The sequence below is a fragment of the Delphinapterus leucas genome, chromosome 6, assembly GCF_059928025.1.
Source record: "Delphinapterus leucas isolate spDelLeu-1000000601 "Yukka" chromosome 6, BTC_Dleu_Yukka2, whole genome shotgun sequence".
In the NCBI taxonomy this organism is placed as follows: domain Eukaryota; kingdom Metazoa; phylum Chordata; class Mammalia; order Artiodactyla; family Monodontidae; genus Delphinapterus; species Delphinapterus leucas.
The window spans coordinates 43890818-43904420 of NC_143134.1; the positions used below are offsets into that span (position 1 = coordinate 43890818).

The 13603-nt window shown below is 44.5% G+C and overlaps 1 protein-coding gene across 7 annotated transcripts in view; it reads left to right on the plus strand.

Moving 5' to 3' along the window:
- Positions 1 to 1219: 1219 nt before the first annotated feature.
- RASEF (RAS and EF-hand domain containing) overlaps positions 1220 to 13603 on the plus strand; it is a 75930-nt gene continuing 63546 nt past the window's right edge. For 4 of the 7 annotated variants that reach the window (XR_016393533.1, XR_016393532.1, XM_022551669.3 and 1 more), the window contains exon 1: positions 1220 to 1989. Coding sequence is in view for 4 of the 7 variants with exons in the window: in XM_022551669.3 (XP_022407377.1) it covers positions 1559 to 1989 (431 nt within the window). In the remaining 3 variants the exon portion in view is untranslated. The remainder of the gene's footprint in view (positions 1990 to 13603) is intronic. The other 3 variants (XR_016393534.1, XM_089913076.1, XM_089913077.1) reach the window with 1 other exon arrangement.

The following is a 13603-nucleotide window of genomic DNA, read 5'->3' on the forward strand; positions in this document are numbered from 1 at the left end:
TTTGTATAGTACTGTATTCACTTAGCGATTAGATTGCTAAGTCCAGGGCTTCTAATGGAACGCCTCTCATAATTTACCAGTTAAATTTACAGATGGCAATTATCAGTGGTATTTACAGCTTGACAGATGCTGTGAGTTTTGACTTTATTTATTGTACTACACAAGAAGAAACAGTTCCTCAGATGTTTAGCACTTAGCTTTCTGTTTAAGGTTTAAGAACACAAGCTTGAGGAACTGTGTCAGTCAAATCCTCTATTTTTATTGTATCGAAAACAAAATAGTAAGCAATAAAGAGAATCCAGAATGAGAATAAGTGAAATACAGAGTCATAACTAAAAGAAATGGAAATAAATAAAAGAAAATCTAAAAAGTGGTGGAAATTGACGTGAATAAAGTAAAAATAACCCAAATGCACTTTCACAGGCTATGAGAATCACCAAAGGGAACATATACATAAATCATGACAGAGTGAGGGTCTCTTGGAAATAAGACAAGATTTTTTTAAAGGATAAAAATGGATGAATTTTAAAGATCTTATACCCATGAAGCAGCCAATATTAAAGAAACAATAGCATTGTTGAAATAAATGTTTAAGATCAAAGGGTAACATACATCTGCATAATTTCCATAAGATTGGTTGAAAGAACAAAAAAAGCTACCTCAGTCCTTGTTTAAATATTGCTGCCTGCCAAGGATTTTGGTTATTAATTTTCTCTCAGGTTGAGGAGACAAGGACTGAGAAAAATTATTTGGATTTGGGCATCTGGAAGATCTATGTGATTCCTACTGTGCATTAACTAGTTGGACCTTAACGTTGGAGGGACATGCATTAAAGAAAGCCAGTAAAATCAGAGAATGGGGTCTTCTGGTAAATCTCATACTTTGGTTTGTAAGAAAACTTGTATACACTGAAGTTTACCAATTTTCCGGAATCAGAAAATAATAAAATACACATAACGTTAACCAATTTGGAATCCTACCCCTACCTTCCTTTCCCCTCTCTATCCAGTGAGTTAGCTTCTCATACCAGCTCTCGATTTACCCGAGCAAACATTGTTTATACCGAAGGCCCTGGCAACGCTTCTGCCTCACCCCCAGTTCCGGCCGGCCTCCCCAGCTCCAGGAGCCCCAAACACAAGTTCCAGAAGCCAGCACGGAAAGCACAGCCGGACTCTCGAAGGCGTGGGAACCGGAGCGGGGCGCTCCTCCTCCCAGGTTGGGCGGAGCCGGGCCTCGCTGGGCAAGTGCGTGAGGCCGCGCCGGGCGCTCAATCGCGGCGGGCGCTGCTGCGCGGTGCGCGGGGCCAGGGGAGCGCTCGCACCGCTCTGGGGTTGAGCCCGGCCAGGGTCCGCGCGCGGAGCCACGTCGGAGCGCGCCGTTCCGACTCACCCAGGCGCTTTGCCCCGCCCCGCCGTTCCCGCCAGTGGCCTAACCTGCTTGACTCGCCGAACTAGCCACAGCTCCCGGCGGCAGCAGGTGGCCTCGGACTCGCCGCCGTCACCGCTGCCCGAGCGGGCCGCGCGGCCCGGAGCCCTCTCGGTCGCCCCCGACAGGCGGGATGGAGCCGGACGGGGACCTGGAGGAGCTGGCCCGGCTGCGCTCCGTCTTCGCCGCCTGCGACGCGAACCGCTCGGGGCGCCTGGAGCGCGAGGAGTTCAGCGCGCTGTGCGCGGAGCTGCGCGTGCGGCCGGTCGACGCCGAGGCCGTGTTCCAGCGGCTTGACGCCGACCGCGACGGCGCCATCACCTTCCAGGAGTTCGCGTGCGGCTTCCGCGGGGCCCACCGCGGGAGACGGCGCTGGGGCCGGGGGCCGCGGGAGCCCGCGTTCACTGCGGCCCTGGTGGGGTCCGAACCCGGGGACAGCCAGGAGGACGAGGGCGACGAGGACGCGGCGGCGGCACTGGCCGCCCACTGGGACTCGGCGAGCCCGGGCCAGGCTTGGCAGGACTTCCAGGCGCGACTCGGGGACGAGGTCAAGTTCATCCCCAGGTGCGTGTGTGGTTTGCAGAGCGGAAGGTGGTGGTGGTGTTGTTTCTGTCCTCCCTGGGACGCTGCCATCTCTCCCTCTTACACTCGGAGTGTGCAGACCCAGTGGACCCTTTCTCTCTCTCTCTCTCTCCTCTGTCTCTCTCTCTCTCTGTCTCTCTCTCTCTCTCTGTCTCTCTCTCTGTCTCTCCCTGTCTCTCTGTCTCTCTCTGTCTCTCCCTCTCTCTGTCTCTCCCTCTCTCTCTGTCTCTCCCTCTCTCTCTGTCTCTCTCTGTCTCTCCCTGTTTCTCTCTGTCTCTCTCTGTCTCTCTCTCTCTCTCTCTCTCTCTCTCTCTCTATCGCTTTCCTCCTTTCACCGACGCACTTTTAACTCTTCCAAGATGGGATCCCCTAGAGTTAAGGAAAAGGAATGCGTTCCGAGTCACAGTCCGGGGAGAAAGTTTCACTTGCTCATTTCTCAGTTTCACAAGCCAGAGTGAAATCCACAGCGTCCGGAGATTCTTCCGGGACGCTGGTTTAGGAGCGCTCCCCGAACCTCACAGACTTGATTACATCACCCCCTACTCCTGGCCTCCAGGTTGCACCCGGAGCAGCAGCGCTCGGTGACCCGGTCTGCTAGCCAGTTTGCCATCCTCTATGGTGGTTTTTGTGTTTGTTGTTTTCCTGCTACTACGTAGAAAATGCATTGTTGCGCATTTATATTGCTGCAGGTTCAGGGCATGGTGGGAAAGATATTCAGGTTTTATTGAGATTAATTTGCATCTGTCTCTGCCTAGAGTCATGGTATGTCTCGAGCTATTTTCACTTCTTCCTCAGACACTACAAACATCTTAATACTATAAAATGTTTTTCTGCTCTCTGGATTTTCATTGAAATTTTCTGCATCTCTGGTTGTCATTATTAGGAAGATCTGAACATTTTGCTTGGCAGTTCACATATCTGAGACATAAGACTCAGAAAAGGAAATAGCCCTGGAAGGCAGCAGTGGCCTGGCTCACACATTCACCGCTTGGACCTGCAGGGCTGGGAGTCCTCACTTCCTCCTCCGCCCAGCTTCTCCCTCCTGTTTGGAAAGTTCAGGAATACTGGGCATGGAAGGTTACTCACTGCAGTATAAGAGAGATTGTGTAGAGAAAGTGGGCTTGATACCCATCTTTGCTGTTATTTACAAATGAGTGAAAATGCAGTGTCTCCACCAGGGAAGTAGAAAAATTTAAACTTTGCTATAAACCATATACTTTGAATCATCTTTCATCTGTAACTTGGTTTGGGTCCAGCTAGTTTAAAAAGGTAACAATATTAAGAATAAGAAAAGGTAAGACCACACCGTATATTATACACACACACACACACACACACACACACACACAAACACACACACTCACTGAACTACTTTTCAGAGTTGCCAAGTCTCAGCAGCCAATATTTGACACTTAACCTTTAAATGATGAAAATGACCTTCCTAGGATCAGCATACAACCAGGTCTTAATATTATTGGTGACATTATTATTATCACGATGCCTTTCCGACTCTTGAGATGTTATTAAATATAATGGCACCAGCGTCACCTGGTAGACTTGTGTCCTAAGTCCCACCCCCGTCTTCTGCGAGATTAACAAGGACAATATTTGCCTTCCTGTACTCGTTCAAGTGGAAAAGGACTAAACTGAATTGCTTCACCTGATTGTTACTATGGCAGCCGTTAGCTGTTTTGGTAAATTGGGTTGCTTCTAGTCTACTTCCTCATACAGCTGTTCATCTTCCCTTCCTCGCATTCAAATGTGATAAAAATCTTTCGTTATTGACAATGTCATTGCCATTATTTCAGCCAAATTAATTCTGCAAACATTGTTGAGTGCCTGTTTTGTGCCACTGTCTTAGGTACTGTCCTAGGTACTTGGAGACAAAGAGAAGGAGGAGATGTGGTTCATGCCCTCAGGAAGTTCACAGTGTGGGTGAAATATTTCTCAAAAATTTCCTCAGAGAACATGTAAAGGCAGGAGGGTTATTTGTAGAGTTATCTGCATGTATTGTGGACATAACCCAGTAAACTGCCTGCAAGCAGGAACTTTCTTTGAATTCTTGAGTTTTTACCTTAAAAAAAAGAAGTCATGTTCACTTTATAATATACTGGGGCTTGGTTTAACATAAAATATTATCTATTCTTCCAGGGGGGAAATTGTCTCTCTGGGAAGGTGTGCCATTTCATCTGGTGCCTTAGTTTCCCACCCTGGCACTCCATCTTCCCCCAGGTGGCACCCTGTCCCACGCCTATCCTAGGGGGGTATTTGTGTACAGTTTAAGCAGAACAGATATCAGATATAGGAATGTTTGGTTCCTGCAAAGGCAAACCGTGGTAGTGATTTCCATTTCAAAGATCATTCAAACTCTTAGATCAAAATATTAAACAAATTTGGGTTAAAGTCCTCAGTCATCGATAATTGTGATATTAGAGAGAAAATAATATTGCACTGCGAAAGAATAAAAATGGTCTCTGAGTGGTGTGTTAAATTCTCAAGTTGGTCTTCTCTTAGAAACTGAGGGACTCCTTTCCTTAAAGGTTGGGGCGGGGAGTGTCCCGCCATGTGACACTGTTAACCTGAGCTGGGCAGGTGTAAATGGTCCAGAGGGTCAGGATGGGCCGTTACCACTAGTTCCAGTAAGCTGGAACTAGGTCAGCCAGCAGGTGAAACCAGAATGGCCAAGGCAATGTAGTTACTTAAGAGAATTCCGGAAGGAGGATTGTATCAGGCCAAGAAAAATCCATGAAGTGGGAAGAGAATGTCTGGGGAGAAACAGAGAGCAGAGTTGTAATTACCTAGTGAAGCCAGTTTCTGGTGTCAGGGGCATTATCTTGGTGAAAGGGAGGTTTGTATCCAGTAGGTACTCAATAAATGTTCTCAATAAATATTTGCTGAATGTTCTTTGATTCCCTGCTTCATATACTGAGAATGCAGTCAGTTCATGCTGCATGCATTCTCTTCATTTCTTTTGTTGGTTCCCTCCCTATATTTTCACATTCTGGTGAGAGCTGGTGTCTTCCGAGATTGGCAAGGAGAGAAGGATATAGGGTGTGTGTGTCTGTGTGTGTGTGTGCATTGAGCATTCGACTGAGGCGGGGTCATGACAGGAATTCACCTGTCTCCTCTAGTCAGAGCCGAAGCTTTTCGGAGTGTTCTCAATTCCATTTGTAGCGATTGAGTGTCATTTGTGGACTGATTCACTTTAACTTAGAACCCCACGTTCTCACAAACAGAAATGCGAGGGTCCAGCTGGCACCAGAACCACAATGGACTTGTGAATGGGCACCAGTTTTGCCACAATAGCCAGATTAGACCCAGGGTGGGTGGGTGCCTCTGGTGTAACAGGGGTTAGCGTGATTGGTGACGTGCCAGACAGGGCTGGGGCGGGACTTGTTCAGGCACCAAAATCAGGCCTGTGTGGTCAAGCTGTTTCACATGATTTGTGCCCTTTCTACACACACAACGCTGAAGAAGAGTCTTCTGTTGAATAACTTAGAAACAAGAAATTTAATTGAGAAGAACCAAAACTACCCACGTGTGAACTGTTATATGGATTGTCAAAAAGGTTTACTTCGGCACGTCCACATAACTATGAAGATGATGTCTAAAATGGAGAGGAAAAGCAACAGGTGACACCAATCCCACTTAACTAGGATGTTTTAAAAAACACGAAGCTACAAGTAGGCAGAGGCATAGTTTCATGGTCAGGGACTCCTTTACATTTCCCTTTCTTGGGGTCCACTTTCGGGCTTTTGCCTCTGATCGTCTTCTTTTGTAATAGTGCAGTTGCTTCAAAAGCCCGCTTCACCTTAATGATATGGTGCTCGGCAGGATGGGAAAGGGAGAGGAGAGATGGACGCAAAGAGAGAGGTAAACACAGAGAGGGCTGGAGACACAGGGTGAGAGGAGGCAGAAGACAAGCAGACAGAGAGACACTGATTGATTAGATAGTGCCTCAGTTTCCCCTCTCTTCCCACTCAGTGAGGGTATGGCCCTGAGACAGCTTGGGATGCGAGAGTTAAATCAGCTCTTCTCTGTTTGATCTCAGCTCTTGAGTATCTTCCACATGTGAGCATCTCTGGGTGCTTTGGACTGTGTTTTTTTTGTTTGTTTTTTTTTTGCGGTACGCGGGCCTCTCACTGTTGTGGCCTCTCCCATTGCGGAGCACAGGCTCCGGACGCGCAGGCTCAGCGGCCATGGCTCACGGGCCCAGCCGCTCCGCGGCATGTGGGATCTTCCCGGACCGGGGCACGAACCCGTGTCCCCTCCATCGGCAGGCAGACTCTCAACCACTGCGCCACCAGGGAAGCCCCTGGACTGTGTTTTTAATGTTTGAAGATAAGTATATTTTTTTTACCCATATTGCCAGTAATATCTGCTACTCATCCAAGGAGACAGAGGTTGGGTCCAGCCTTGAGGCACCACAGTGGGTTGGACTTCAGTCCTGGAAGAGGTTCAAAGATGTTTTTGACTGTGTGTGATGCTTACCTTTGGCGCTGGCTTTGAGGCCTATCAGTGTGCTAGCCACAAGCTTTCCAGAGATTTCCTGCCGTTTCTGCATTCAGAACTGGGGATATATATATATGTATATATATATATGTATGTGTGTGTGTGTATATATATATATATATGTATATCTTTATATGTCTCTATCTCTATATATAGATTATATATATCTTTATTTTCTGGTCTGTTGCTTTTTGGTTTTCCTCTTCAGTATATCCTCTATCACAATTATGTGTCATTACGCTACTGCTGAGTGGGAGAAACCTGTCCATTTAAAGCACAGCTCTTCCTTGAACCATCCAAACCTTGCTCCTGGGCCTAGCAGGAGTCTCTGTATGGCTTATTTTTTATGAGCTCTGCTTGCTTGTGGTGGCCCCTTCTGGTTCTGATATTTGAATTTCATCTCGAGGTAGTAATTTCTTTTTGGCCTCCTGGCCCCAGAAAGGTATTCTGGGCTCCCATCCTTAGAGGACTGCCAGTTTTGGCCATACAGACAGTGGCCTGCTCTGACCCTCAGATCTCACTGATTGTTCAGAGCTCTGCTGGCAGGTTTTGGTGAGAGATTGTTTACTCAGCCCTTATGGTATCGGTAAAAAGAAAAAGGCTTAAGATGGGGTGTCATTGGAAGACTGCCCTCCAAGGACCACAGACTCTTCTCTAGCTTGTCTTTTAGCCTGAAGTTTTCATTTACTTCTCTCCGGAATCACTGTTCAAATACACGGTCACTCTGAGCTTGTAAAACCCGTTTCTTGATTTCTTCCCAGGTTACATGATTTTATTTCATTTGTAAAATGGAAGTAGCTGAATCGGGCTGATCTGCCTTGAATGGAGGCTTAGAGGCTGATGGCAGAGAAGAGAGCCTTTGATGATGGGGGAGGTTAGGATGCTGAGGTGATTCAAATGTCTGCTTTTTTCTCCTAAGAGGATATACAGTATACTTTCTTGCTTCATGTGTAGCTTGTGAAAGCTTAGTTGCACCTGACTGCAGTATATCGTTGGAGGGAAGAAATGGGAAGAGAGTATTTATCGTGGGTATTTGGGTTGCTCCTATCTGACTCTGTTAGTCTCATATCACGTTGTAAAATGGAAAGTAAACACTGTTTCCCAGAGGAAAGCTGTAATGATGGAATGACACGTATGATTTCTTTGATATTAATTCCTCAAAAAAACAGTTTCACTGCTTCAACTGGTAAATATTTGGGGTCTTTCAAATTATAATTGCCTTTGTCAGAGTAATTATAAAAAGATAAAAGTGAATTTTAGCCCTTAAGGCCTTATCTATATGTCTTATAAAAACAAGACATATAGATGCAGTAGCTCAGACATGTTTCTTTCATTCTTTCTCTAATTCCCTCAGTATTCATGTGCCTGCCAGTGTCCCAGGCACTAGAGAGACTCCTTCGTAGACCTGACCTTCAAGGAGCTCATTGTCTCACGTTTTTAAATACCTAGGAGTTTCTGACATCTGAAGGACCTGAGATGCAGTATAATAAATGCAGAAAAATACCTCAGGGCACATCTCCAGACTATGGACATTTCATGTCAAGAGTGTTTCTAAAATTGGGGGCCCTTTGGGTCTTTATGTGTATGCTTGGCAATCTTAGAAGACTAAACATTTATGTTTTCATTTTATGTTATCATTATATGATCATATAAAACAAATTAATTTGAGCACATTTGGAATCACCTGGATGACTCTTACATGACAGATTTGGCTACACTGTTTCAAAACCTGCCTCTGTGTTTAAGACTGTATGGCATCTGTTCCTTGTCATGCATGGGCTGATGAGGAAGGCACAACAGTGGATTGGTGCAAGTGATGTGTCCACTTATTTAATTGAAAGTGACCAACGACACAGAGTGTTGGGTTGTCTGTGTCCTCAGTGGAAAAGTGATCAGGGAGTGGGGTTTTGATCCTGTAAGTGTGGCTGGAAAGCGCAGCACACAAGCTGCCAGGACCATACTGACATTGGCTGTGGGGGTGTAGTTTCAGTAGAAGTGCATCCCTTGTCAGTTTAAATGAATGTTGCTAATTCTCATTCCACTGATTTTGCAAATGCGTGTTGGTCACATAAATGTTTGGGAGCTGTAAGTATAAGGAGTTTATATCTGGTTTATGTTTGTTTATAGTTAAGTGACATAACATAAACAATATTTACATCAACCCTGGAATCCATAGGAGATATTTTCTTTAATAAGGTCTACATGTTTATCAAGTGTGAGAAATACTATTCTAAAAGGACTTGAAATCCTCAAGAACTGTATAAGATTGAAAACATTAGTTTCTCTATTTTTCATTGCTTATCGATCTCATCCGTCATTTAAATCGAGGGCATAATATTGTGGAAGAAGTTCATCTTAAATTGTTCCCAGTCTTAAGGATCATTTTTGTTATTTGCCCACAGAGGAAACTCTTCTTGCCTTTTTCCTATGTCATTCATTCACTCCTTCATTTAAAAAACTTTTCTTTTAATCCATGTGTGCCTGGAACTGCACCAGGAATGGGGTGCTTTAAAATGATATCCAGTCAAAAATCAAGTTTCTTAGACGGTTTCTCTCTCTCCAAAGGTGATGGCACCAGTGAGCGTAATGAACGGGAAGAATCACAAGGTGGGTGGTCTGGGTCCAGCTCTCACTGGGGGTCAGAAATCAAGCAGACCAAATTGGCAGATGAATGGATAAAGAAGATGTGGCACATATATACAATGGAATATTACTCAGCCATAAAAAGAAACGAAATTGAGTTATTTGTAGTGAGGTGGATGGACCTAGAGTCTATCATACAGAGTGAAGTAGATCAGAAAGAAAAACAAATACCGTATGCTAACGCATATATATGGAATCTAAAAAAGAAAAAAATGGTTCTGATGAACCTAGGCGCAGGACAGGAATAAAGATGCAGACATAGGGAATGGACTTAAGGACACGGGGGTGGGAAGGGTAAGCTGGGACAAAGTGAGAGAGTGGCATTGACATATATACACTACCAAATGTAAAACAGATAGCTAGTGGGAAGCAGCCGCATAGCACAGGGAGATCAGCTTGGTGTTTTGTGACCACCTAGAGGGGTGAGATAGGGAGGGTGGGAGGGAGACACAAGAGGAAAGGGATATGGGGATATAAGTATACGTATAGCTGATTCACTTTGTTATACAGCAGAAACTAACACAACAATGTAAAGCAATTATACTCCAATAAAAATATTAAAAAAAAAATAAGGCATTAATTTAAAAAAAAAAAGAACGAAAAATCAAGTGGACAAACTAAATTCAGGGAGTTTCTTCCTCTCTTCAGTAGAGCAGTTACCTCCATTTATCTTGTGTGGTGGTGTCACAGTTCCAGCAAGAGAGACTCTAGGCCCTGTCAAATTATCTCCACGTTCCCTCCTCTTACCACCCCGTGGGCTGTGACTGATGTAATGGAGGGGGGCTCACAGACTCTGAAGCCTCCGGGGCCAGGCAGGTAACATAGACCTGGTGGAGTGGAGTTGGGGCCCAGTAGCAGCCTCTGCTTCATATGCTGGGGGGACGGACAGATGCTGCCATGCAGGACATCGGCCCAGTTTTGCCAGCGACGCCAACTTATAAAGGATGGTGAAAAATCCAGATTTTAAGTAGGAATCTCCAGTTTTGCATATTCCATGAAGGACGAAGCACAGAGGCGGGAAAGATACTTTTTCCAGTTTGCAACCCCTGTTTCCTACCTGAGAATGTGCCCTAGTAAATTCAAGTGTCAGGCGTGATTTTGCTTTGAAGATTCGTGTTGATGTGAACATGTGGTTCCATGGTACCCTAACTTACTATTTTAATCATGCTACTTCTTCCCCTTCCAAGTTTGTGGGATAGTATTTTGACCCAAAGATAGTCTGTCTGTACTCTCTTTTTTGCTCTTGGGTGTTCTTGTAGTTTCATGAGTTACCTTGTTCAGGCTTAACAGATGTTGCTGAACAGTATTTTCTGCCTCCAGATTTGCTGCCCTGATGGTGTGTCCTTGGAGGAGGAGGGCTGAGCTCTGAAAGCATTGAGATGTCCAGAACACCTTTTACCCTGGTGTCTTTCTTTCTCTTCATTTGAAGCTGAAAGTATTTGTCACTGTTTTAAGATATGTTAAAAAAAAATAAAAAAGGAATGAAATAAAAATAAGGGAATTTAGTGATGAGAGGTTATATTTTCTGGTACCACAGTGGTATTTCCTTTCATTATTGGAATATTTTGTCCTTCAGTCAAAAAAAAATTTATGGGGGTGAAAAGATGCTCATCACTAATCATCAAAGAAATGCAGATCAAAACCATAATGGAATATTGCCTCCTACCTGTTAGGATGGCTGTTATCAAAAACACAGAAAGTAACAATTGCTAGTTAGAATGTGGAGAAATTGGGACCCTTGTACATTGTTGGTGGGAATGTAAATTGGTGCAGCCTATGGAAAACGGTATGGAGGCTCCTCAAAAAATTAAAAATAGAACTATCATAGATCCAGCAATCCCACTTCTGCATGTGTATCCAAAAAAATGAAATCAAGATCTAGAAGAGATATCTGCACTCCTGTGATCATTGCAGCACTAGTCACAATAGCCAAGAGGTGGAAACAGCTCAAGTGTCCATTGATAGAAGAATGAATAAAGAAAATGTGGTATATACATACAATGGAATATTACTGAACTATACAAAAAGAAGGAATTTCTGTAGTATGTGACAACACAGGTGGACCTGAGGACATTAGTCACAGAAGGACAAATAATGTATAATTCCACTTATATGAGGTATCTAAAGTAGTCAACTCTTAGAAAGTTGAATGGTGGTTGCCAGGGGCTCAGGGATTGGGAAATGAAGAGTTGCAGTTCAGTGGATTATAGAGCTTCAGTCGTTCAACATGAAAAAGCTCTAGAGATCTGCACAGTAAGGTGCATGTAGGCAACAATACCGTACACTTAAGAGTTTGTTAAGAACAGAGATTTCATGTTATATGCTTCTTAACCACAAGAAAAGCAAACATATGGAATACAAAATTTCTTTTTTACAGAGATAAGAAATTGGGATAGCTACAAAAGCTCTGTGTCTCATATCTTTTTGGATCAGTCCCAAATACAGGCTCCGTCAAGGTTTGCCCTTTAAATATACTCACATCTGTCATTTTCAGGTGACCAAGCAGAAACACTCGAAATAATGGCACGTCCTGAGAGCTCCCTCCCACCACGCTCTCACTGAGGGCAGCCGCTCTCTTCAATTTCAATTTTTGGGGGGCATTTTATGGGCATGTTCAGCCATGATACCCCCTCGCTATCATTACAATTATGGAGCATGCTCAAAGTGACCATTTTGTTATAATGGTATCTCTGACCTAGAGTGGTTTTCTTTTTAATGTCTGGATAGAAAACAAACAAGTGGGGCTTCCCTGGTGGCGCAGTGGTTGAGAGTCCGCCTGCCGATGCAGGGGACACGGGTTTGTGCACCGGTCCGGGAAGATCCCACATGCCGCGGAGCAGCTAGGCCCATGAGCCATGGCCGCTGAGCCTGCGCGTCCGAAGCCTGTGCTCCGCAACGGGAAAGGCCGCAACAGTGAGAGACCTGCGTACCACAAAAAAAAAAAAAGAAAGAAAAAAGAAAACAAACAAGTGCAGATGAGTTATTCATTCTGAAATCTGGGTGCAGCGGTGGAAGTTTCATCTGCTGTGAGCCTCTTGTGGCTGCCTGGTCCAGAGGCGGAGGGGCGGTGGGAGGTTGAGGCAGCCGGCGCTGGCTTGTTGCCCATCTCCTTAGGCATGGGGGTTGCACAGTGCATCCCCTGGCGTGACCCACTCACCTCGTAATTCTTGCTCCTGTAGAACAGTTACAGTCTGCTCTGGCTGAGGTGGATGAATTCCTGAGGAGTCAACCAACATTTGCTTAGAAAATCCATGTTTTAGGACGTTCCTATGTCATGTTTTCTAATGGATATGCCATAAACTAGTGTTCGTGTTTGTGATTCAAATATGTTTTCTTTTCCTCCTTGGAGATCTGTTGGTATAGCATGTACTTCAGTCTGGCAGAGATGGTTAGCCTGGGGATGTCAGTGAATGAATTACAGTGCATGCATTTCTACTCTAACACAGCACATGCATTCCAGACAAACCTAATGTTCTGCAAACACACAAAGGACATATGGAAAAAAAAAGTAGGGATGGGGCTGATCTCTCCATATCTGTATAGCTTTGCAACCAGCATACTCAAAAAACCAGTAACAATCTGAATAAGATATTAGCACAATAAAAGTCACATTAGATGCTTAATAGAAACATACGACAGTCCAGGGTACCAGTACAGAAAAACTGTAAATGTTTTAATGCAAGTATAGGATTTTGCACTTTGTTTTTTAAGGTGAAGGTAACTTGGTGGATGGAGGTACCTGGGTTGTGGCTGCTGGGTTACAGGAACAAGGACAGAATGCACAAAGACAACGCATGTGTACCGTCTGTGCTGGGAGGAAGCCCCCAGGGAACGGGCATTGTGTCCAGACTGAGTTCACCTGCAGCCGGCTGCCTTCAGCTGTGGTAATGGGCTTGCACTTGGTGACTGTTACTTGGGCGGGGGCAGAGCATCGACATGCTGGGAAATGCAACTTCCACTTCTGCATCATTCACCTATTGACCTAAGGGATGAGCTAATTGATGCTATAGGAACATGCACTGTGTCCGAGCAGTCCTAGTGTTGAGTGAAAATGCATGGGAGGCTAAAGCAAGGCACAAAGCCAGAAATGAGGGTTAGATTGGTTCTGTGTGTACAGGTCTGGAGGTTTTATATTGGTCAAAAAGGGATAGTGCATTGCCTCTCTCCTAAAAGATGACAGTGAATAAGCTGTCTTCAGGCTAATAAATATCCACAAAAGTCCACAGATCTGTTGGATAGGCTGTTACAATCCTAATGAACCCTGGTGAGAATTATAATGTTATGTTGTAGGTGAGCATTTGGGCCATTAAAAAGTGACCTGTTGAATAATATTTTAAATTAAAGTTCTTATTTAGCAACTGAATAAGAATTCAGTTCTTATTGAATTCAATTTATTAAACCAAGTAAGCTGAATAACCTTATTCATCTGTTTTAAGCAGTG